Source organism: Sceloporus occidentalis, unplaced genomic scaffold (genome assembly GCF_023333645.1).
Source record: "Sceloporus occidentalis isolate IW3139 unplaced genomic scaffold, rSceOcc1.0.p SCAF_2, whole genome shotgun sequence".
Taxonomy (NCBI): domain Eukaryota; kingdom Metazoa; phylum Chordata; class Lepidosauria; order Squamata; family Phrynosomatidae; genus Sceloporus; species Sceloporus occidentalis.
Window position 1 is genome coordinate 267298654 of NW_028316982.1, and position 25253 is coordinate 267323906.

At 43.6% G+C, this 25253-nt stretch overlaps 1 protein-coding gene across 1 annotated transcript in view; it reads right to left on the minus strand.

Annotated features, from left to right (window-relative positions):
* Window positions 1-10171: 10171 nt before the first annotated feature.
* Window positions 10172-25253, minus strand: part of USP35 (ubiquitin specific peptidase 35) — a 42861-nt gene continuing 27779 nt past the window's right edge. The window contains exons 4-11 of the mRNA XM_089512956.1: window positions 23802-23931; window positions 22450-22551; window positions 20579-20737; window positions 19071-19264; window positions 18041-18134; window positions 16568-16674; window positions 14612-15848; window positions 10172-12557 (exon numbers count right to left, since the gene is read on the minus strand). Coding sequence (XP_089369082.1) covers window positions 12390-12557; window positions 14612-15848; window positions 16568-16674; window positions 18041-18134; window positions 19071-19264; window positions 20579-20737; window positions 22450-22551; window positions 23802-23931 — 2191 coding nt within the window. The 3' untranslated portion in view covers window positions 10172-12389. The remainder of the gene's footprint in view (window positions 12558-14611; window positions 15849-16567; window positions 16675-18040; window positions 18135-19070; window positions 19265-20578; window positions 20738-22449; window positions 22552-23801; window positions 23932-25253) is intronic.

Consider the following 25253-nt stretch of genomic DNA (forward strand, 5'->3'; position numbering starts at 1 on the left):
ACAGCCATTAAAATGGTGAAGGGCCTGGAAACCATGCCTTATGAGGAAAGACTTAGGGAGCTAGGTATGTTTAGTCCAGAGAAGAGACGGTTAAGGGGTGATATGATAGCCCTATTTAAGTACTTGAAGGAGTTTCACATTGAGGATGGAGCAAGCTTGTCTTCTGCTGCTCCAGAGAATAGAACATGCAAACTACAGGAAAAGAGATTCCACCTCGACATTAGGAGCAACAGTAAGGGCTGTTCGACAGTGGAACACACTTCCTCGGCGTGTAGTGGAGTCTCCTTCCTTGGAGGTCTTTAAGCAGAGGCTGGATGGCCATCTGGGGTCCCACAGGGTTCTGTCCTGGGCCCAGTGCTATTCAACATCTTTATCAATGACTTGGATGACAGAATTGGGGACATACTGTACTTATCAAATTTGCAGATGACACCAAATTAGGAGGAGTAGCAAATACTCCAGAGGACAGAATAAAAATTCAAAATGACCTGAATAAACTAGAAAGCTGGGCCAAAGCTAACAAAATGAAATTCAACACAGAGAAATGTAAGGTACTGCACTAAGGGCGAAAAAATGAACATCTGGCTGAATGAAACTACATGTGAAAGGGATCTAGGAGTCCAAGTAGATCACAAATTGAACATGATTCAACAGTGTGATGTGGCAGCTAAAAAGGCCAATGCAATTTTAGGCTGCATCAATAGAAGTATAGTGTCTACATCAAGGGAAGTAATAGTGCCCCTCTATTCTGCTTTGGTCAGGCCCCACCTGGAATGTTGTGAACAGTTCTTGCCACCACAATTCAAAAAGGATGCGGAGAAACTATAGCATGTCCAAAGGAGGGTGACCAAAATGGTGAAGGGTCTGGAAACCATGTCCTATGAGGAACGACTTAGGGAGCTGGGGGTGTTTAGCCTGGAGAAGAGAAGGTTAAGAGGTGATATGATAGCCCTGCTTAAATATTTGAAGGGATGTCATATTGATGAGGGAGCAAGCTTGTTTTCTGCTGCTCCAGAGACTAGGACCCGGAGCAATGGATGCAAGCTCCAGGAAAAGAGATTCCACTTCAACATTAGGAGGATCTTCCTGACAGTCAGGGCTGTTCAACAGTGGAACACACTCATTCCTCGGAGTGTAGTGGAGTCTCCTTCCTTAGAGGTCTTTAAACAGAGGCTGGATGGCCATCTGTTGAGTATGCTTTGATTGAGAGTTCCTGCATGGCAGAATGGGGTTGGACTGGATGGCCCTTCGTGCCTCTTCCAACTGTGATTCTATGAATAACAGCAAAGGTGCGTCTTATTCTTGCTCTGCAGTATTTCAGAAAATCAGCCTAAGCAACGAGACTGCAACTTCCAAGCTTAATCAGAGTCCTGGACAGATAAAATGGGACGCAGGGCTGCTTAGATCTCCTTGCACATGTTCTCATTCCAGATAGGTTTCAAGAGTTGGACATTGAAGGTCTAAAATAGCCTTTCCCCAAACTGGCAACCTCTAGATGTGTTGGACTACAACCCTCACAGCTTCCAGCACTCTTGGCTGTGGGTGATGGAATTTGTAGTCCAGCTTGGAGAACTGCTGCTGATCTGAATAGATAATACATTTAAAATCTCGCTCTACATAATTGCTATGGTCAGATCAGTTCCCGGGAGTATCGCATTATTACAAATGACTGGAAAGGGAGACAGGAATCCTGCAGGAATCTTCTAGAGCAGTAGATGAAAAATTGTGAAAGATTAGCTTCATGGAGAGAAATGAGTCCTAAGCCTTTTTATTTTTATTTTTTTGGCCACACCTCTACTACAAGACTATCACATATGTAGAGTATAAGGAAGATGGAATTGAAGTTAGAAATGGCAAGGGCAAACCTCTGTCACTAGTCCCAACGTCTGCCAACTTAGCAGTTCAAAAGCATGCAAATACAAGTAGATAAATATGTACCACTTCTCAGTGGGAAGATAACAGCGTTTGATGGACTCATGCTGGCCACATGACCACCAGAGCAGTCCTCGGACAACGCTGGCTTTTCAGCTTAGAAACGGAGATGAGCACTGTCCCCTACACTCGCTTACAACTAGACATTCATGTCTTTACCTTTAAACCCCAATCACCAAAGTACTGGTTCTTTGATATAGTATTTATGAAGTATGGAAGAATTCATTTGTGAACTTAACATCTTTCTAAATGGACTTACATCTGTGGGAAATAGAATTGAGTAGTTTCACAATGTCCCTATTTGGCAAGGGGCTACTATGAAGTTACGACATGGGGGAAGCTAGCATTCTCTGAAGATGCCAGCCAGAGATGCTGGTTAAACGTCAAGAATGAACTCTTCTAGAACATGGCCACATAGCCCCAAACCTCACAAAAAACTGTGGATGCTGGCCATGAAAGCCTTCGACTTCACAGTTTTCAAGTTATCATCGCCATCTTCCCAATCTGCAGAAACTTCATTTGGGGGCAGTGCCTTGCTTACAAGATAAATTATTGGAGGATGGCATTAGCACTGGTAGCTATGACAATGGAAATCCATCATCTTAGATTCATCTGACGTTGCAGGGTCTCAGCTATAATCTCTCTGTGCCAGGGGAAGTGGTGTGTGTGACTGGCACAAAATCTGCAACAAAGATTTGCAGCATGTACTGCTCCTGTTCAGGATTACAGATCCAAAACAGCATCCTCTTCATCAGTTTGTGATCCTCCTGCCAGCTCTAAGCAGACTTAGGCATTCTGTAGCTGCTGGGCATGCTCAGTCAGGCTGCTCCCAGACCTTTAAAAAGCTACTCTGTTGGACTAGAATGTCCAGAATCCCCAACCCAGCATGGCTACTGGGATGTTCTGGATGCTTATTCCAAAAAGAAAACAAAAAGCAGTATCTCCAAGCTCTGCTCTTCCCCTAGGGTTCTCCTATGAAAAATGTCCAGGATTTGTCTAGTGTGATAAGGTTCATAGACTTGGTCTACTTCCTCAGATGCATGGAATGAACTGGTGCCAAGGAAGGAACTTTATAACCAAATTGTATGAATAGCCATAGAAATGCAAAACCTGAGAATGTGGCGATGAGGTGGCAAGTCAATTTTAACTATGGCCATTGAGAGACAAAAGCAGGAGGAACGATGCTACAAGATATTCAAGATCAATATGGCCACCATGTCTCTGAATCTCACATCCTATTTGGATGCCAGCCACCATTTCCCATCTTCCACACCTTGGACTCTGAAACTCAACAGTCTATTTAATAGTGCACACACAAGATCAGGTCAAACCTATGAGCATCACTTGGCCCCTATATCGTCACGGCACAAGAATGACACAACCAATTGGCATAGCACCAGAATTTAGTTTTTAGAGAAAACAAAGTGACAATTCATATATGGGGGGTCTGAGCACATCCCATCAATTTACCATCCTTACCTTCACACTCCTGACTTCATTCCACTCCTATCACCTGGTCTGTATCTCTTTTTTTTTTCATTTTGACTGCATTCTGTCTATAGCATCCTAAGACTTGGTTCCTATGGGTTAGTCTTTGAATGTTCAAACTTAGGATAAGTTGCTTATTTTGGACTACAAGTCACAGATTGCCCCAGTGAATTTTAGTCCAAAAAAATACTAATTCCCAACTGTCAGAGTCTCATCATTATAGTGTGATTACTATGGGTTTCTGGTGTCATTCCCATTCTATACAGCACAAGGTTGTTAAGAAAGATTGAAGTTTGGAGAGAAAGAGAGTAAACACCATATCTGGCAAGGGTTGAAAGCAATGAATGTTACACATTAGAAGTATAACCAAAATATGCACCCTCCCTCATTGTATCAAACACTGGAGATTTTCACATAGGGAAAAGTGACTAGAGCATAATGGGATGTTCCCATCAATATAATGCAATTGCATGAAGATTTTCAGATGACATCACATGACATTTCAGCAGGATTTTGGACAGTCATGCTGTGAGGGCTGGTGGTTCCAGTGCCAGTTTGGTGGCCAATGCCCTGTGGGTTCTAGTCTGAATGTCTAGGAGCTAACCTAGGTGCTTAGCCTATTTTTGAGGTAGGGTAAAGTGGTACAGCCCCAAGATGCAAGTTCAATCATCTTAATGTGGGTGCAGTTTGTCTTTGGGTCCATTCTCATGACACCTGAGCCATGGACAAGCTATTTTCACATGGCTGCTTCCCCTATGCTGTTCCAGTAATTTGCAAAAGGCTAACTCATGTCTTACCTTCTCAAGCTGCCTGGGGACATTCTGGGAACAACAAACTCCAAAAGTGACACTTCCAAGCTCTGTTTCTTCCCATGAATATAGCAGGCCATTTGGTCATACAATATAAAATTGGTCATTTGGATTTGAACAACGTCAGGCTTTGACTTCAGATGTCAGGATACCTGAAGTGTGAACACACTGTAATTGCCTTTGATACCACTTCAACCATCTTGGCTGCATCCTACAGAATCCTGGGATTCATAGTTTTCCAGAGAGGTCTCAGTATCCCAGTACTGCTATAATTGTGCAGTGTGAAAGAGACCACAAAACATTGCCCTTGTGTTTACGTTTACTGGACCTGCTCTAAACCATACCCCTCCAGTGGCCATTAAAAAAGAAACAGCCCACCTCTTGTCTTCTTTTCTCTACTAACATCTGGTGATACAAGACCTCACACTACACATTCTCCAAGGGTGTGTTTCCCCATTTCCCCTCCCCGCTTCACGGACAAAACATTACGTGGATGGTATGTAAAGGTATTAAAAGTAACATTAAGAGTTGTAAAAACTGACATAGGTGGATGATGAGTTAATCTAAGTGTAAATAAGCAGATAAACATATGTGTGGCAGAGAAAAGTCCTTTGTCACAAAATCTGTGGCTGGCATACTGTTAGCAATATATGCAAGCATTAGTAGCACTAAGCATTCTGACTCATTTTTTGGGCAATGCATTATGGTCATATCCAGCCAACAACAGTGTTCTGCTCTTGCACATGTGCACCTGTAACACATTAAAGTATGCAGAATAACATATGAATGTGTATTGCCTCCATGCATTGCCATGGCATATTGCAGCTACACAATAGGTTGTAAGGGATTTCCATTGACCATTAATCCACACATTGGTAATCAGCATAGGAGTTGTGTAATATAACTCTATCAACAGATATTTACGCTGCCCTGAAGTGATGTAAGATCTTGGCCTAAAAGTGAACAATTAATTGCAGTGCAGTCCCCACATTCAGATGAGAAAACAAGATGAGCCAATATTCACTGCTTCATCAAGATCTGTCTTTATTGCCCATATATGTCCTTTGTTATTGTATCATCGTGCTAACATGTTTTCCATTTCTATTACCCTTCACATCCTCCTCATTCACGTACATGTGTGCGTGTGCAAATCATTGGTTTACCAAGTTGGGCAGCGTGACCTTGGAGTCTGGTGTTTTGGGGGCAGTGAGGTTGTGCTCAGTCTCCCCAAACTCCCTGCTGAGTGGTAGCAGCACCACACATCCCTTCCATAGCAGAGGCAGCCTGGCTGGCAGAAGGAGGTGGCTGGGGCATGGGCCAGGCAAGCAGGAGGATGACAGCATGAGTGACCACACAGATGACACCAACCCTAGTGATGCCACTACTGTGGACCTTCCTTTGCACCAAATAGCCACCTCAGTCTTACCTGTCGATCCACCCAACTGCTTACCTTGCTTGCTGCTGGTAAAACTGCAGGGGGCTTAGTAGGACACCCCTCCCAGACAGCAGCAGAAGAGTTTCTCCTTGGTATTTTTCGTCTTCATACTCAGCTGGAAGCATCTTTTCCATGCAGCCCAAAGCCACCTTTCAGCTCAGTGGGGCTTGCTCAGCTTTGCTACCAGCATCCACCAGCAGCCTCTGCAGGGACGTAGCCAAGGGGGGGTCCGCGGGGTTACGGACCCCCCTTCCGTTAAGATACAATGAATGGTGTGAGCTGCTGCGCCGCCTCACCCAAGCCTCATTATAATGGTGGCACTTAGTCTGGACTCCCCCTTCCCAAAATCCTGACTACATCCCTGGCCTCTGCACTCCACAGATCTTCTGCTTGCAAATAGCTGGAGCCAAACCTGCTCTGAACAGCCCTGGACTCATCCAACTGTCCCCAGTTTGGCAGGAACAGTCTCGATTAATCTTCTGCTCTTCCAATTTTGAGTGACTTTAAAATTTCCATTCTCAGTCTCCTCCTCATCCCCACTTCCCTCCTTTGTCCTCAGCTTCCTTCAATTGCCACAAACTGAGTTACAAGTGCCAATGTAGATTGAGTCTCCCTTATCCAGAATGCCAAAATCCAAAATATTCCAAAATTGTCCATATGGGTGGCTGAAACAGGGACACCTTTGCTTTCAATGTACACAAACTTTGTAAATTGTTTAAATTGTTGTATATGAAATTACCTCCAGGCTATGTATATAAGGTGTATATCAAACATAAATGAATTTCATGTTTAGACTTGGGTCCCATTTCCAAGATAAATATATAGATCATTATAAATATATAGATCTTCCCCAATCTAAAAAAACTCTGAAATACAGAACACTTCTAGCCCAAGCATTTTGAATAAGGGAGATTCAACTTATAGTTTGCATTCAGTAACCTCAGCAGCGGGGAGAGGAGAGGACAGAGTCTGCCTCTTCCAAGTAGGTTCAGGCAAAAGTGTCCCAGTTAGGAGGATATGGGACTCAACCACCCAAGTGCAAAAATGAGGCCTATTGAAGGATTCTGCTCAAAGGATTCCATACTGACAGTGAGATACCATTACATCTTAGATGTTGAATTACTAAATTTTTCCCATGGTAAAGAAAGAGGCAGATGGGGGCCTATAGGTTTTGGTGGCATCTACCCATGTTGTTGTTGTTGTTGTTGTATGCCTTCCAATTGTTTCCAGCTTATGGTGACCTTAAGGCAAACCTATCATAAGGTTTTCTGGGCTGAGAGTGTGTGACTTCTATGATCATATCCAGTGACTCGCTGCATCCGATTTGAGACTTAAATGGCAGGAACTACTTAGTTAAAGACAAATAGCCCTAGAGAATCAATAGCATTCACCTAACCAGATGTTTAGATAAATAAAAGGGCTATACCAATATAACAATTTCGTGGACAGCAAATTTAGTCGGAAATTAACCAGTGTTCAAATACCAATGTTTGAAGCAAATGGAAGTAATGTAGTGTTTATAAGAATTGCCTAAAAGTACACATTAGGTATCCCAAGAGGTTTTTGTCTGGGAGTCTTAACCTTAATGGTGTTTCATCAGAGAAACAATGTAGTTTTGAAACTTGGCTGTGAATGTAATAGATGGCTGTCTTGCATACTGTCTTGTATTGGGGGTTGCAGGGAGAGAGAGGGTGTTTATTTCATAAAAAGAACATTTTCGGGACAAAATGATTCTTGTTTTTATTTAATGAAAAATTGTGTACGGTCTGTTTTAGTCTTGTGATGTCACTACTTGAGTTTGTTATTAATTTTTCTAGTTACTATGGATTCTAATACCTTAAATTATTAATTTATTCTTCCTGAGTTACCTTTCTTTTTTAAAAGGCAGTTTTGATTCACTTCTCCTGTAAAACTGCTCTCATGCTTAACTTAGATATTTTTTACAAAATTGCTGTTAATAAAAAAAATGTGATATGTGCCTAAAAACAAAGCTTTTGGATCTATGTTATTAAATACCAAAATCAGGAGCAGGCTGCGATGTGAGTGTGTTAGGATTATCCTAAAGAAACAATTATATTCTGAATTTTGGGCATTCTGGCACACTTTGCATTATGTTTTTGTTGTGTGTATTCATTTTTCCAGTTTATAGCAACCCTAAGGCAAACTATCACTGGGGAATCTTGGCAAGATTTGTTCAGAGGTGGTTTGCCTTTGCCTTCCTCTGAGGCTGAGATATTAATTGGTTAATTAATTAATTAGGCTAGAATCCTGCTTGGGACTTATGGAATTAGAATTGGGCAATAGCATAATGTTCATATTCACTAAAGCAGGGGTCGGCAACCTGCGGCCCACAGGCCGCATGCGGCCCGCCGAGCCACTGGGACCGACCCCTGCTCGGTCCTGCCGCCGATTGCCGCCGCCAAAGGCCCCGCGGGGCAGGCGCGCAGGGCATTGGGCCTCTCGCACAGGCCCCTCAGAAGCCGGGAAGGAGCCTGTGAGGACACCCGCGCGGGTGTCCCCCGCCTCCTTTCCGGCCTCTGAGGCTGGCTCAAAAAGGTTGCCTACCCCTGCTCTAGCACAAATGTATGTTATGCAGCTTAGTGACACCGTGGAAGTGCTGGGAAATCCTGTCAATGAATTGCAGGACACAGGAAAGAGTTTCTTGGTGCACATCAGAATCTGCATTAGCACATGAAGCTGATGTATCGATGCACATTGGTCCCAGTGTTCATTGGTCCTGTTGCACATGGGTTTGTTGTGTATGTGTCCTAATGTGTATTAGTCACTTTGCTGAATTCCCTACTTAGTAATGTAACAGCAGCCCTTTAGTGCAGGGGTAGGCAACCTTTTTGAGCCGGGGCCAGGTTGCTGTCCCTCAGACAACTGGGGGGGCCGAAGCTGGGGGGTGGAGTTTCCACCCTCCGGGGGCGGGGCCGCATGCTCCGCCCCCGGAGTAATAATAATAATAATAATAATAATAATAGTTACAAGCATGGAAACTACTAAAATGCAATTCAAAATAAAAGGCAGAAAGCATGCACACTGTCTCAACCTAGAAAGGCACAAGGTGCTGAGAGGGGATTTTGCACACACACACACAAAACGCCTGTCTCACACACACAACCTCCCCATCTCTCACATACACCCTCTCTCACACAACTTGCTCTCTCACACACACAACCCACTTCTCTCTCTCACACACACCAAACCCCTGTCTAACACACACAACCACCCCCTCTCTCACATACACAACCCACTTCTCTCTGTGTGTGTGTCTCACACATACACACACACACACAACCCCTCTCTCTCTCACACACACACACACACACAACCTCCTTCTCTCTCACACAACCCACTGTCTCTCACACACACAATCCACTTTTATCTCTCCCTCTCACACACAACTCACTTCTCTCTCTCACATACAACCTCCCCTTCTCACACACCCTCTCACACAACCCACTCTCACACACACAACCCACTTCCCCCCTCTCTCTCACACACGCACACACACAACTCGTTCTCTCTCACACACACACAAAACACACCTCTCTCTCTTACACACACGCTGCTCTTACACATACATACACACGACTTCTCTCTCTCTCTCTCTCTCTCTCTCTCTGTCCCTCCTGCTGCAAAATGAGGGGAGGCCCCTCAGAGGCCAGCAAGGAGGCGGGGGACACCCGCGCGGGCATCCTCGCAGGCTCCTTCCCGGCTTCTAAGGGGCCTGTGCAAGAGGCCAAAGGCCCTGCGCGCCTGCCCCGCAGGGCCTTTGGCAGCGGCAATCAGCAGCAGGACCGAGCAGGGGCTGGTCTCAATGGCTCGGTGGGCCGCAGGTTGCTGACCCCTGTGCTAGAGGATACCTGCTTTTATTTATTTAGACATAGATATTGGTTAAGATCCTGCATAAAGTGAATGTAGCACAAAGATGTGCAGTTCTCTGCCTTCTAGCCCAGGCAGCTGCTGAGCCCCATGGGATACTGCTATGACCATTTAATAACTAGAGAATAGGGAGGGTGGGACAGAGATGACCAAGCAGGAAGATTTTGGCTATCCTAGAATCCTAGAGGTGGAAGAGACCACAAGGGCCATCCAGTCCAACCCCCTGCCATGCAGGAAATCCAAATCAAAGCATCCCCAACAGATGGTCATCCAGCCTCTGCTTAAAGACCTCCAAGGAAAGAGATGCCACTACACTCCGAGGGAGTGTGTTCCACTGTCGAACAGCCCTTACTGTCAGGAAGTTCCTCCTAATGTTGAGGTGGAATCTCTTTTCCTGGAGCTTGCAGCCATTGTTCCAGGTCCTGTTCTCTGGAGCAGCAGAAAACAAGCTTGCTCCCTCCTCAATATGACATCCCTTCAAATATTTAAACAGAGCTATCATATCACCTCTTAACCTTTTTTCCAGGCTAAATATCCCCAGCTCCCTAAGTCGTTCCTCATAGGACATGGTTTCCAGACCAACCACAGAGCGGGCTCGATTCTTGAGAAAAATTACCAGAAGCCCCCAACTACAAACTCCAGTACAAGGAAGGAGAAACAGGACAAAGGGGTTGTGTGACTGTAATGTTTAATAATCTTACCTCACTCTGTAAATGCAGAGGTGGGCAGTGTTGCCACACCAGATGGAAATGGACTACAGCCCCCATGAGTCCTAGCCAGCATAGTCAATAGCATGGAGTTATAGGCGAGCATGTGTCCAAAGTGGGAGTTACACTCCAGCATATGAAAGGATGGATTTTATCCAACCCAATCTAAAGCAAGACCTGACCAGGGGCATCCCTAATGGATGCAAGGGGTAAGGAGTATCAACCACATTGCGTGCCACCACAGAGAGCGGTGAACACCTAGTGAGGTGGTCACTCACTGTCTGTCCCAAGACCCCTGGCCATCCCCCTCCACCAGCTAGACCCCTTCTGTCATCTGACTGCTGTGGCCACTGGTGTGGGTAGGGTGCTGCTGTTGCCCAGCAGCCCCTTCCTGGTCTGTCAGCTGGCTGGGCAAGATGCCAGCAGTGGCAGCATTCACAGACTCCTTCCTACTGCCAGCACCTCCCATTCCCTCCTGCACAGCAGCCACACCATATCTAGAAGAGGCTTCCAGGTGGCAGAAGCACCTCATACTATCAGGGGATGCAGTAGACTACCTTGTTCTTCCTTCACTCCTTATACCATGTGTTCCCTGCCCCAGAAGGAAACACAGGGCATGGCAATGGTGCCATCTCAGAAAACCGTTCTGCCACCTAGAAGTGCCTTCTCAGTCTGGCAAGACTGCTGGCCAGACAGGAAAGGAAGGCAAAGATGTCAGCAGCAGGGCCAGCCATGGATTCCTTTCCTTCTGCTCCCTTTTCTGCCCAGCCAGTAGCCCCTGCCAGACCCAGACGGGGATTCCAGGTGGCAGAACTAACCTACTTCCACCAGGGGCCCCAGCAGACTACCTTGCCCTTTCTTCCCTCCTGCTGAATTCCCCGGCACAAGGCAGTGGCGTGCCAGCCATCTGGGAACGGTGTTCCTCCACTCAGGAACTGGGTCTGGCGAGGCTGCTGGCCAGGCAGTAAAGGAAGGCAATGGCAGCGGCAGCGGCATTGTGCAGTCATGGATTCCTTCTCTTCTCCTCTCTTTTCTGTCTGACCAGAGCTTGGCAGGCAACAGCAGTGGGCAGATGGTGGAGGCACCATGGCTGGTCAGGCAGGAAAGGGAGGCAATGGTGTCAGCAGAGAGGCAGCCATGGATTCCTTCTCCTCTCTTTCCTGCCCAGCAAGTAGCCTCCCAGCCAGACCCAGAAGGAGTTGCTAGATGCCAGCAGTGGGCAGATGGCAGATGCGCTCTGGCTGATGGAGAGGGGCATCTGGGGTGTGTGCCAGGCAACTTGGCTGGTATGGGAAAGGCAGAAAGGCAGTGTGTGCCAGGCAACTTGGCTGGTATGGGAAAGGCAGAAAGGCAGTCAGGAAGGGGAAGTTGGATGGTGAGCACCCCTCCAGCCTGCTGCCATTTCTCCTTCTCTCACTCTCTCCCCATGTTCCATGTTGTCTCCCCTGGTATCGCCACCTGCCTGGGAGCGACAATAAGTTACCACACTAGGATGACACCAACCTTAGTGATGCCACTGGACATGAGAATAGACAACTTTGGCCTTTTAGCTTAAAAAATCTCTGTAATGTTTTAAACCCACTAAAAAGACCCCTCACGTTTCCCTCCGTGACAACAATGATGCAACTCAGCATAAAGATTCAACACCCACCCAAACGCTTTGCTTCAAAAAGGCATCATGCAACAAGAGTCCACAATGGTGCCAATTTCTTTGAGTCACAGATTAAGTTCAACTTGCAGCATTGTTTTCCCTAACTGCATTTCATGATTCCCCACATTTCTACAAAGAGAGCGGAAGTTGTGTGTGTGTGCATGTGATTTTCAGTACACTACAAACTATGCTGAACACTGCTATAGCTTCCCCTTGCAGTTTGCAGTAATTGTGATTCTGTGAGGAGACTGAGAATGACCTGTTTGCTACCTTGCCCCAAGAAAATGATAGTTCCCAGCCTTCCATGGAGATATGGAGGATAATAGTTGAATACTTCTTTTTCTTTTTTGGTAGTGCTCTGTCTGGTCATTGTGGGCCTCGTTCTATTGCTAAGAATTCATAGGCAAGAGAACTGAGCGCTGAAGAGACATGTTTGATGGTTACAGCATTAGCCATTTGGCCTGGGCAAAATGGCCCTTCTAGAAGACGAGTCCGTGAAAAGAACCTGAGCTTCCTCCACCAGGGTCATGCCCACAGCCCCCTGAGGCACCATCATCATCGTCCCCATTGAAGTCCTTCCACCACAGAGGGGATTTGGGCAAGGCTGAAATGTAGGCACTTCTGCTTCGGGCTTCCTTTTCCTGTTCCTGAAGGGAAAGAAAAAGAAAACATCATAAAACAGTACTTGGCTATATACTGTATGCATTCGACTACAAGTTGACCTCATGTGTAAGTTGAGGGCAGATTTTGAGGACAAGATTATGGATTCTGATAAGACCTCTGCATAAGTCAAGGGTAAAACCTAGGGGCATGTACCTGAGGACCTTATCACACGGGGAAAATCAGGGGTTTAAATAGCGAATTTCCTGTGCAAAACACGATATCACAATTAAGATTTTCGCACACATTGCTATTAAACAGGCAATAAACAGCAACAAATCATTTTTGAGATTTCCCTGTGAATGATCTGTTGCTGTTTATTGTTTGTTTATTGCCTGTTTAATAGCGACATATTGTGAAAATCTCAATTGCGATATCTCATTTTGCATGGGATAATTGCTGTTTAAACCCCCAATTTTGTCCGATTTCCCCTGTGTGATAAGGTCCTATGAATCTATAGGATCAAGGAAGATCATGCCAAAGAATGATAAAATTGCAGAAGGCATGTATGTGCTCACACTAAAGGCTGGATGGATGAAAGAGTTTCCAACACAGATTAAACTCTTGCCTTTCACTGACGCATGGATAAGTTGACAGGTTTTTCAAATCATTTTTTGACTAAATTTCTAGAGTTATACAGGAATACATACATACTCTCTATGTCAAGTAAATTGCTGAGCAGAGATCAGAAAGGATTTATTTGAAATGAATTGTGTTACTCCTGTTTCATTACACAATTCAAACAACAATTTCAGAATTTGTTAATTTTATTGTCAACACCAGTACTTCCAACAAAAACATTACTTCAGTGTTTCTAGGAGCTTTAGTTCAATGTGTGTGTGTGTGTAAGCATTCGGTATAAGGGAAACTCAGTTTGTATTGACAATATTTAAGTGATTTAAAACTACACTTAAAAAGATAAAATACCAATAAAAGATTTTAAAAGGGTTTAGTCTAAAACCATCCACCCATTCTTTAAAAACTTTTCACTTTTGAAAACCTGCAAGAATACAAAAGGTCTTATGTATTCTTGTGTAAAAATCAGGGCATGCTCAAGTCTTATTAAACACAATGGGGTAGTAAAATGGTATTCCTTATAGCAATACCAATAGCAAGTATATTTCTATATCACTTATCAGTGCATTAAGCACTCCCTAAGTGGTTTACAATGTGTAAGCAAATTGCCCCCAACAAGCTGGGTAATCATTTTAGCGAACTCAGAAGGATGCAAGGCTGAGTCGACCCTAAGCCCCTGGCTGGAACTGAACTCAACAACCTTGTGGTTTGTGAGTGAATGGCTGCAGTACAGGCATTTAACCACTGTGCCATATAAAATGGCAAAATCAAGATTTGTTTTTAGGAATATATATATATATATATATATATATATATATACACGCGCGCGCGTGCACACACATACACAGTTGGTCCTCGGTATCCACAGACTTCCCCACTGTGGATTCAAGCATCTGCAGATGGCAAGCCTGCATTGGCCCCAATGGTGGCACGACCACACAGCTGCACCACCATTAGGGACAAGAGGACTTCTTACCTGCCTCTGTGCCAAGGGCTCGGAAGACCATAGAATTTACTCTGCCAGAACAAAAACAGTAAACCTGTGGATTGCTGCAGTTGCCAGGGAGATGCCTGCCAGGCTGCTTCTGCACCTGGCTCTCCCACATTTTCGTTAACCACTGGTCAGAGGGAGTCGTCAATCACTTGGGGAGTTGGGCTGGCCAACGACCAGGTAACTGATGGCTCCCTCCAACCAGTGACCACCATTGGGAACAATGTGACTTGAGCATCTGTGGACTTTGGTATCTGCAGGGGGGATTGGAACGGACCCCCTGAGGATACTGAGGGCCAACTGAATATATATTCCTAACAGCAAATCTTGATTTTGCCATTTTTTATAAGGAACACCATTTTACTACACTATTGTGGCATAGATGTGGATGGTTGAATCTGTAGATTAAAAGTCTGTGAATATGGAGGGCAGTCTGTAATTGTAAAAATAACATATGGTGCTAGTCAATATCACCTGCAGAAAGAGGATGTTATCCTTTGCAATGGCTTCCATCAGGCTTTTGTCTGGAGAGTGCAAATCTCCATTCACCCAGCCAGATTCTACAGCTGCCTCAGACTTCACGTTTACGGACTGCATGGTCCTTTGTCGATAAAAGAGCAGATAAGCCGTGTCCTTGGGTAAGAAGGAGGTGACATTGCTAACTGACTCAAATGATGAGAAGGAAACTCTGGTGTCATTGAAAAGATACCACTGAATTGCGAGGTCTGGAGGTTTCTCTGAGACAATGCTCCAAGAAGCCTCCTTTGGGTCACGTTTGGTGATGGTGTCCTCGCATTCCCTGGCGTAACAATAGTAATGGCCGCTCTCCGAGGAGACCCCAGAATGTACCACCACGCTGCAAAGATCGTACACCACCGAAGCAAAGCGCTTGCATGATGAAGCATGCCCACCGTTCCTCATGGGATCAGTGTCACACAGTTCTTCGGAGGGTGTCAGAACTGGCAGCTTCAACACCAAGGGGACGGAGATGTTGTCAAGGATCTTCTTTCTCCGCATGACTCTCAGGTCAAAGGAGAACCTCAACAAAGTGAGGATGAGGTAGTGCGGTCCCTCTGTCAGTTCAGCCAGCTTCTCTGCATCCTGAAGGGAGGCACAGTTTTCACAGTGATAACGGTTCTCCGCTGTCAGCATCTCAGGCGATAAGAAATAATTGATCAAATCAGGGACTGATCTGGAAGGCTCAGGACCACAAACCTGCTCCTTCACGGCCAACATTGAGTCTTCTTTGGGCTTTGCACCAGCAGTATCCCAGTCAGATCCCAAAGGGAAAGTTATCTCTTGTCCTTCTGGTCTCAAAGTTTCAACTGGCAACGTTTTGGAGGAGATTATTCCAGGCACAGTAAACTTCTCCAACCTCCTTGGTGAATCACTCAGCCTAGACTGAGCTTCTGTGATGGGATGCGTGGCCTGTGGGCCCATTTCTTCCACAGGTAAAAATGAGGCACTGCCAACAGGTGTAGGCACATGTTTATCTGCTGGTGGAAATGCCAAGGAAAGGTCTGTGAAGGCCTCTTCCCTGGAAGAGACTTTTAGGCACTTCAGACAACGAATTTTTGTCTTAATTTTGCCTCCAAACATCTTTTCAACTAGAGTCTTGTTCAGAGAATGCAGTTGGTCAGCCTGAGGTGTCAGTGTGGACCCTTTGAGAGTCTGGTAAATTCTTCTTCCCGTTCTCTCTTCTTCATGCAGCCTTTTTGGGAAGTGTGGAAAAAAAGAAAATACACAGAGAAAATTATGACAAAAACCCTCCTGCTAATGCCAGAATGAAATAATATTTATGTGCATGCAGTTCACTCTCACATGAGATGTTTATAAGTAGTAGGCTGCTGCAGAATTGATGCAGTTTGACACCATATTAACTGTCATGGCTCCATCTTATGAAGTCTTGGATTTGTAGTTTGTTGTAACACCAGAGCTCTCTGACAGAGGTGGTGAAATATCTCACAAAACTACAAACCCAGAATTCCATAGCATTGAGCTATAGAAGTTAAGACAGTGTCAAACTGCATTATTTCTGCAGTGTAGATGCAGCCATAGTCTTAGTCAAAATGCACCAACATGCTGTATACATCCAGAATAAATTAATGGCATCACAAAATAATATTTATTGTTATTATGTAATAATATATTGCCATTGATAAACAACAAACAAAGACATGTGTGGTAGACTCTGAACTAAATCCAGTTGTTTACTATCAACCAGAACCAAACCACTGGATCAGTAGATTTTAACAAAGTGTTGACTTTCCAAGTTCCCATTGATTCAATGGGTCTCTTCTTGCTTGGAATAGCAACTGGTTTAGGACTTTGCTGGTGTTGTTTCAATAGACTAAAATGTGTGCTCTGCCAGACAGGAATTTGTAGGTTCAGAAATTCTGCTCCTCTCTTCCAAGACAGAGATCAACTTACCGATCAAGTAGGTACTTCAAGTATTCGGAACAGTCTTGTTGTGCTCCCCTTGTGAACCAGGGAGGCCATGATGCCAAGAAAAAGCTTTCAGGTGAGATGGCAGGCCGCTGGTAGAGACGGGGGAAAATATTTTTATATATAGGATATAGAAAGCTGCCTTATATTTATACTCAGAAGATTTGTTATTTCTCTTTCAAATGCCAGGGAAACTGTGTCCTCTTTTGTTTTTTGTGGGTTTTTTGGGCTATGTGGCCATGTTCTAGAAGATTTTCTTCCTGACGTTTTGCCAGCATCTGTGGCTGGCATCTTCAGAGAATGCTTGCCTAGAAAAAGTGGGTGTGTAAAATAATAGTATTTTATGCCCAGGATGGTTTGTGGCATGTTCTGCCACTGTTTGAAAACATTGAAATTCTGGACTATGCCAACCACTACCATGTCAGGATGCACAGGGAAGCCATTGAAATCCACAAACACCTGGACAATTTCAACCGGAAAGAAGAAACCATCAAAGTGAACAAAATTTGGCTACCAGTCCTGAGGAATAGCAAAATAAGGACTCAGTAAATGTAAATGGGAAACCATTCAGAGTCAGGGGCTTTCCCAGCAGATAATGATCACCAATTAGCAGACACTAATCCTCTTTTGCATTAGCCTCTCAGCCTGAGGCTGGCCATCAGCACAGAACAATACACATGCAAATCACTCCTGCATTCTCAGGCTCACACAATATATATACACCCAACTTTTTCCAGGCAAGCAGTCTCTGAAGATGCCAGCCACAGATGCTGGTGAAACGTCAGGAAGAAAATCTTCTAGAACATGGCCACATAGCCCCAAAAAAAACACAAAAAACTATGGATGCCAGCCATGAAAGCCTTTGACTTCACATGTGTCCTCTTTTCTTGTGCATTTAAGTTAGATAATGTTAGATAAGTTAGCTAAAATGAGGATGCTCGCTGGTGTTAGGGGCACAGGACCCCTGTGGAAAGTGGGGAGAAATGCAAATAAAAATCCACTTTTTTTTTCTACCCAAGATAACACCTCTCTAGAAATTGCTACTTCCTTGAGTGCAACTCTATGGTCAACGTCCGCCAAATGTTAACCATAGAATCATGCTGGAGGATCTACAAGTGCCTAGAGAAGTGTTCACTCTAGGAATCTCTAGGTCCTTCAGCACAACTCTATGGTCAACCTCTGGTAGATGTTGACCACAGAGTTGCGCTGAAGGACCTAGAGATTCCTAGAGATAACATATTAATCAAATCCACAAATAATCAAATCTGCAAAAGTCAAAGCCACAACTGTGGAGGGCTGACTCTATTGATATTTAAGCGGCTCTAAGAGCTTTTTTCAGCTGAAGAGTAGGGCATATAAATGCTACACATAAATAACTAAAAAATAACTGGATATATCTGGAACAGTCAGCAAGCATTACAGAAGGACTAGAATTATTCATACACTTATTGAAATTACCTGACTGTGCTCTAGAAAGGCAAACAACCACTGAAGCTTCGCCATCAAGGGCTGGGAATTGTTCTCTGCTAAATTCATCACGGAACGCCTGAAGCTTGAAAGGAAATTTTTTAAACATTAAAAGTAATTGGTAAACCTACTGAGTTATTGGGGTTCAAAGGAGCCTCCATCCATCAAAACCATGAATAGGAGCTTTACTTTCAAGTGTACGGTGACTATGTCCAAGCCAAAATGTACAAGCTGTCATTACTATTTTCCAACCCTCTTACTGGAAAACAATGATAGATTGAACTTAAACTTTAATTTTAACAATTGATTGACAGTTGTTCATTATTAGACCAGTAACCAGTGTCAGTTGCTTCTTTTTAATCACTTTATTTTACAAGAAATGCCATTCAAAAAAAAAAAATCCTTCAGTTAATATAAGTTGAACCAAAACAACTTGCTTGAAAAGAGCACTTATCATTTACCTTAGTGGCCACTGAATCTAAATGGCATTTTACTACCGTACTTAATTTTCTGATTTAGTCCTATATTGTTGCAGTCCTAAAGTCCAATATACAGGTTACCAATTTGTCAATATCATTTGTAAAATTTTATTGAAAGATGTAAATCATATAACACCCAATAACTTTGGGTTGTTAATGTTAGAAAATATTAAAATATGATTGATAAAGCTTTCTAATACAGGAAATAATGTTCCACAGTACTATTATAAGCAGAATTCAATCTTTTTTTTTTTTTGTTAATAAAACACGAATGCAAAAATAAAAAGCTGGTTTAATCCAAAAATGTTTTAAACAAAGTAAAAAACATGGTTTGAGGGTGATTTTTAAAAAGCTCCCCCCAGCCCTGGGTTTTACTGGCAAGGGAAGATTTACCTGCTCTGGAGATTCAAAACTATGTATATTCTGTGGCATTACAGCCAAGTTCCATCAGCAAATATGATATATGTAATAAATACAGAAACAACTAAACCTATTGTTTAAAGGTTGGGAAACAAAAGCAGAAAGGAAGGCATAAAACCTACTCTGAGGCCATGAATAGTGCTTGGATGATGCTGTTCATATAGCAGGTGTTCCCCAAGTTGATCAATCCTATTTTCCCTGTTTCAGATTTGGAAGCCAGACGAGGGTAAAAACAGGCTAATTCGTTCTTCTGTGAGGTCCAAGCATTTTGTCCAAGCAAGTGTTTTATCCGGTCTTCATTTGGAATTGGAAGAGCCTTTGGAGAATAAAGTAAGCAAAAATAAAAATAAAAATACAGTTAGTCTGTGGAGTCACATCAAGTATTTTTTATTTTTGTCTGTTATCAGGCCATTTTAACAACTTGTATTCATCTTGCCAAGACTGCAAATGCAGAACATTTCAGGTCCTTTTTGCCAAATTTATAATTTTCCAACTTGGGAAAGTTACTTCTTAGATGACAGTTCCCAGAAATCTTTCAACCAGGAGATACTGGGAACTATCATCCAAAACAAACAAACAAATCACTTTCTCAAACTCTCCCTTGTCCACTGCTAATACCTTATTCTGCTTTTTATAGGATCTGGACTGGATGGCCCTAGTGGTCTCTTCCAACTCTATGATTCTATGATTCTATGGTACCCATTTATCAATTATATTAATCACAACAGTTATTCTCTGTCACACCATGCCCTAACGTTCTTCTTAATTTGGAGAGAGAGATGCAATTACTGTATTTTGAAAGTAAAAAACAAAGTGCTTTTTGGGTCACCTTTTACTGTATGTGGAATTACTGTTGAAATATTTGGTCATTTCCTCCCACTTTGTAGACTAAAAGTCTCAGCAGAAGTATTTCCAAAACCACAGCCAAATAAAAACACATGACAAGACAGCTTCAGAGAGCAACCTCTCACCTCTTCCGTGCACCTAGTCCACAGTAAATATGGACAACCTCCTGTTGATGATGGGCCACACTATATATCTTCCTCTACTCAACCCACTGGAGGTCACAAAACTACTGGGGCTCTTGCTTCTGCTATAGAAGCCACTGAATTTTTCCCCCAGCGGCTCCAGCAGCAGCACTCAATGGGGCTGGATAGGGGCTGCTGCCACACTGCAGAAATAAAGCAGTTTAACACCACTTCAACTTAGTATCATAGAATTGTAGAGTTGGAAGAGACCCCAAAGGCCATCCCATCCAACCCCATGACATGCAGGAATCACAATCAAAGCACCCCAACCAGACCCTGGTTTGAAAACCTCCTTCTGAGGGAGTGTGATCCACTCTTGCTCATTGGTTTCCTGCTTGTGCATGGCTGCAAACTACACATCAATGTGCATTTCGGTTGCACAACATCACAATCCTGTTATAAGAATTGGTGCAGCTGCCTTGGGTCCCATGCTGGGAGAAAGTCAACCTATCTGCGTAAATCCCACTGACTCAGTGGATCTGGATTCCAGCCTATTTTTAGTTGTTCATAGTAAAGAGTCCACCTTATTTCAGTTTAACACTTCTAATTCACACACACACACCGACTGTTTGTGGTACGCAGACCAAAAAGGAAGTGGTTACTTTGATTGCCTCCACGACAGGTTCGTAGAGGTCTGGGAATCCCGAGAAACGGAAGAACATGCAGTGGATGAGCTCAGCCAGCTGTTCCAAGCAGCTTGCCGCGGAATTGGAGTTTTCCTTGTTGAGGGCGGCCACCACTCTGGGAATGTGCGGGAGAAGCTGGAAAAGGGGACAGAACAAAAACAAGTCTTAAAACAAGCAACCAGAACCACCTGCAGTGCCCAAGATAAACTTGAAACCTAGCTCCTTAAGGGTTAAAACATGGTTTAATTTTGTTTCTTCCTTGTGGGCTGGTCAGTCATCAGAATGGGAGGCATTCCACTTCTTCTTTCCGTAATAAATAGCTGGGAGAGATTAGCATTTATTGGTTGGAGATCTATTATGATTGATCAGCCAATTTAGAAATGTTTTGTTTTGTCAGCTATAAAATTGGCTTCTACACTGAAATACAGAAAAACTGTCTTGGGTCAGGAATACAGACACAGCACTTGACTTTATAAGTTCTATCGATCTATTATTTATTTGTTTGTTTATGGGATTTATATCCTCCCATTCCCCCAAAATAGGATTCAAGGTGGCTTACCATAATTAAAAAAAGATAAAACGATAACATTAATTATAAAAGTTAAAAAATAATTAAATAATACCAGTATCAAAACATACATTACAAATGGCATAGTTAAAACCATTTGTAAAAATAAAAACCATTAAAGCATATTTTCTAGTGATATATAGCCCAGTTAATTTCCTGTTATTATTTAATATTTACTTATTAAATCTACTGATCAGCTCTCAGACCTTCAAGGCTTCCATGGGAATGCACAAGAGATTAAAAAAAACATTATTTCACAATAGATTAAAATGCTTGTAAGAAACAGATTTTTTAAAAAAATCAACATTCTCTGAGAACAAATTGATGCATCACCAAAAGCCAACCTCAAAACTGGTTCCAAGAACAAATGAACAAGACAGGCTGCTGCCACTCTGCAAAATTATTGCAGTTTGGTTCCACTTTAACTGCCATGGCTCCATCCTATGGAATCCTGGGATTTGTAGTTTGTTGTGGCACTACAGTGCTCTGACAGAGAAGGCTAACTATCACACAACATGACAAATCCCAGAATGTCATAGCATTGAGCCAGGGCAGTCAAAGCGGTGTCAAACGCATTAATTATGTAGTACAGATGCAGCCACAGTCTTGGAAGCTCAGTAGGGATGTAGCCAATCTGACTAACTCTGGGAGGAAGTTCCATAACTGAGGTGACCCTACCAAGAAAGCCCTATCACAAGTTTTCATTAATCTTGCCTCTTGAGGATGTAGGACACACAAGAGGACCTCCCTGAGTAGAGGTCCTCAGGGAGGTTCATTAGATGCCCTTGTCCTAAGCCATTTAGACCTTCATGAATCAAAACCAGGACCTTCAACAGAAGCAATGGAAGCCAGTACAGTTGGCTCAAGACCATAATAAGTGTTCTCTAAAGCGCACAACAGATCACACCCTGACCGCCACACTGTGCATCGCTATAAGCATTAGACTTTTTAAACTATATGTGCATTCTACTGCCTCCACCCCACCCCCCAAAAAGGCTGGGATGCAATGAACTCAGCTATAATTTATTATTTTAATGTATCTTTGTTTTTTAAAGTAAATTTCTAGCACTATTGTGCAGGAGTCAGCACTGAGGATTCTGAAAGCTGTAGTCCAAAAAAGCAATGTTTCAAAGCTTTGGGCCCTCCAGATGTTGGTGGAGTCCAACTCTCCTTGGCTCCAGACACCATGAACAATAGTCCTCAGGGATGATGGGTCATGCCACATTTCTGTTGTAGATAATTAAACACCTGACTGTTGAACAAGACCCTACCTCCTTACCAAGTGAAATGCTTCATGGGAATGCTGGAAGCTGAGGAGCATGTAACGTAGAATAGAAAGTGCTCCCTCCCTCAGGATAGGATATAACAGCTTGGAAAACACCTAGAGTATGAAGAAGTAGGGATGAAAAAAGAGATTTATCAACAGTGTTGATTTAAGGGACGCAGCCATGTTAGTGTGTAGTGTGCAAGGAGATCCAACAGTAATCCCATAGCCGAACTGGAGATGCATTTCATACTAATGCAAATGCAAACTGACTGCGAATTCTCAGTGGAAAAGGATTTTTAGATTTGATATTTTTCTGAATTCAGCTATTCCTGGGATGTCTCACAATTGCGTTTGGATTGCCTTCCATTTGCATGCGATGTCATTTGAAAATTGTTTGCGAAATGACATGAAATACCTTGGATGACACCGGATTAACCTTTGGTTAACCTTCCAATTTTCCCCGTGTGATAAAGTCCATAGCCGGGCTTCTTCTGCAGACTTGGATTTTGGTCAGTCTACAGTACTGAGAAAGCTTTACTCTCTGGAGAAGAGGCATTTGTCAAGAATGCTTTCTTTTGCATACCTTAGCAGGCTGTAAATACTATAGTGAAAACAAAGAATAAACCACTCCTGACTGAAATCAGTCTACTCTCAGTCTAAGCAGGGAGGCAGTGTTGTTTACTGTGATAAATACTGGACCAGCCAGTGACTGTCTCTCAGCCTAATTCACTTCACAGGGTTGTTGTGAGACAGGTTAAGGAGAAGGACTGTGGCTGCATCCACACTGCAGAAATAATCCAGGTTGACACCACTAACTGTGCCATGTTTCAATGCTTTGGAATTCTGGGATTTGTTGTTTATTGTAGAACCAGAGCTCTCTGGCAAAGATGGTTAAATGTCTCAGAAAGCTATAATTCTCAGAATTCCGTAGCAATGAGCCAAGGCAGTTAGTGGTGTCAACTTGGATCATTCCTACATTGCGGATTCAGCCTATGCCGATCTACTTGCACTCACCAATGGAAAATAATGGCATAAATCTAAAAGGTAAATAACATTATTTTGGATTTAAGCCATTCAAGATTTTATGAATTAAAACTCGATTCTGCAGGTATCAGAGCCCTGACTATTGCCTTAAATACACAGACTAGAAATGAAACAATGTTTCTGTGACTTCCACGTGGATTTTCAAGGAATGGAGAAAACTTTCCTGCCAATTATGACAGCTTGGAAAGTCACTTTGGGGAACTACAACTCCCAGAATCCCACTGTAAACATTCCATGCCAACTGGGGAATTCTGAGAGCTCCTAAGCTCTGCCTGTGATAAAGCAAGGTGTAAATATAGTAATCATGCCTACATACAGACCCTTTCAATTTTGGAAAGTGTGACTTCTATCAAGATGCTGAACTTCTTCACCGCAGCCAACCCCTTGAGCAAAGCAATGATCCACTTGTCTATGTTCTTCCCCAGAGGCCACGAGACCCATTCAATCATCCTGCAAAGAGAAAAAGATGGGTGAATACCTGTTAAAACAATGTCACAAAATGGGGAAATGTTCATCTTTTTAAACTATAGCGCCAAACTCAGTGGCAGTTGATGGCTTCCATGGGTGGGACCAGTAAATGCACTGCAGATTGTTTTCTGAACTGTAAATGAGCTTTCCCGGGTGCTGAAACCTCCCCCCACTCCAATAAGTTCAAGACATTGGATATCTCCTTTAACGTCTGGGTTTAAACCTGGCATGAATTCCCTCTTCCACTGACACAGATGGCAAAGCATTCTGGTGTCCATACTGGCTGGGAAAATCTGGGCACTGCAGCTCCAAAAAGGAATGTTTCTATGCTCTGCATTCAGGTCCTTCCAGATGACATGGGGACTCAGCTGGGCAATAATATTTAAAAAGTAGTTTGCTACATAAGTAGTTTACTACATAAGTTGTAAGTACAACCAGGCAAGAGACTATACCCATGGACATCATCAGATGGCCAACACAAAAATCAGATTGACTATGTAATTTGAAGCAGAAGATGAAGAAGCTCTATTCTCGTGGCAAAAACCAGATCAGAAGCTGATTGTGGCACAGACCATGAATTACTTATTACAAAAATCAGAGTAATACTGAAGAAGAAAAAACAAAAAAGGGCAGAAGGAGGAGAGGAAGACTGCATGCCAGACTGCCATCAGGGCGTGCAGGAACTAAGCAGCAAAGTGGAAGATAGGGGTTCTTGGAGGTGTCTTATCCACAGAGTTAAGGTCAACTCCAGGGGTTATAACAGCAACAAACATAAGAAAGCCCAGGGTTGCTACTGCAGCAGTGCCAATTTACAAAAGCTGGTGTGGGTTTTGTTTGTTTATAGCTATTTTAAAAACACAGTTAAAAACAAATGGATAACTTCAATGCCACCTAAGGCCATGATGGCAAACCTATGGCATGTGCCCACTCCTCCCCACTCACGGGCCATTCCTGACCCATAGTTGCCTCCCCAGGGACAGCTATTGGTCAGGAAGGGTCCAGGGGGAGGAGGACCTAGTATGTGCCCACTCCTCCTCCTCCCAATGGAACTTTCCTACCCCTAGCAGTCACTCAGAGACAGCTGGAGGCCGGGGAGAGGGTGGGGGGAGAAGTCTCGTCCCAGATGTCCCGCCTCCAGAGAGCAGAAGCCCACCTCTGGGGGGGGGTCAAAGTCCTGCCCCTGGCACGCCCAGGGGCCAGAAGCCTCACCCCTGGCACGCATACTGAAAAAGATTCACCATCACTGACCTAAGGCATTTGAAAACCTCTCAAGAGTTTGCTCCTTAACCTCAGATGTGGGTGCT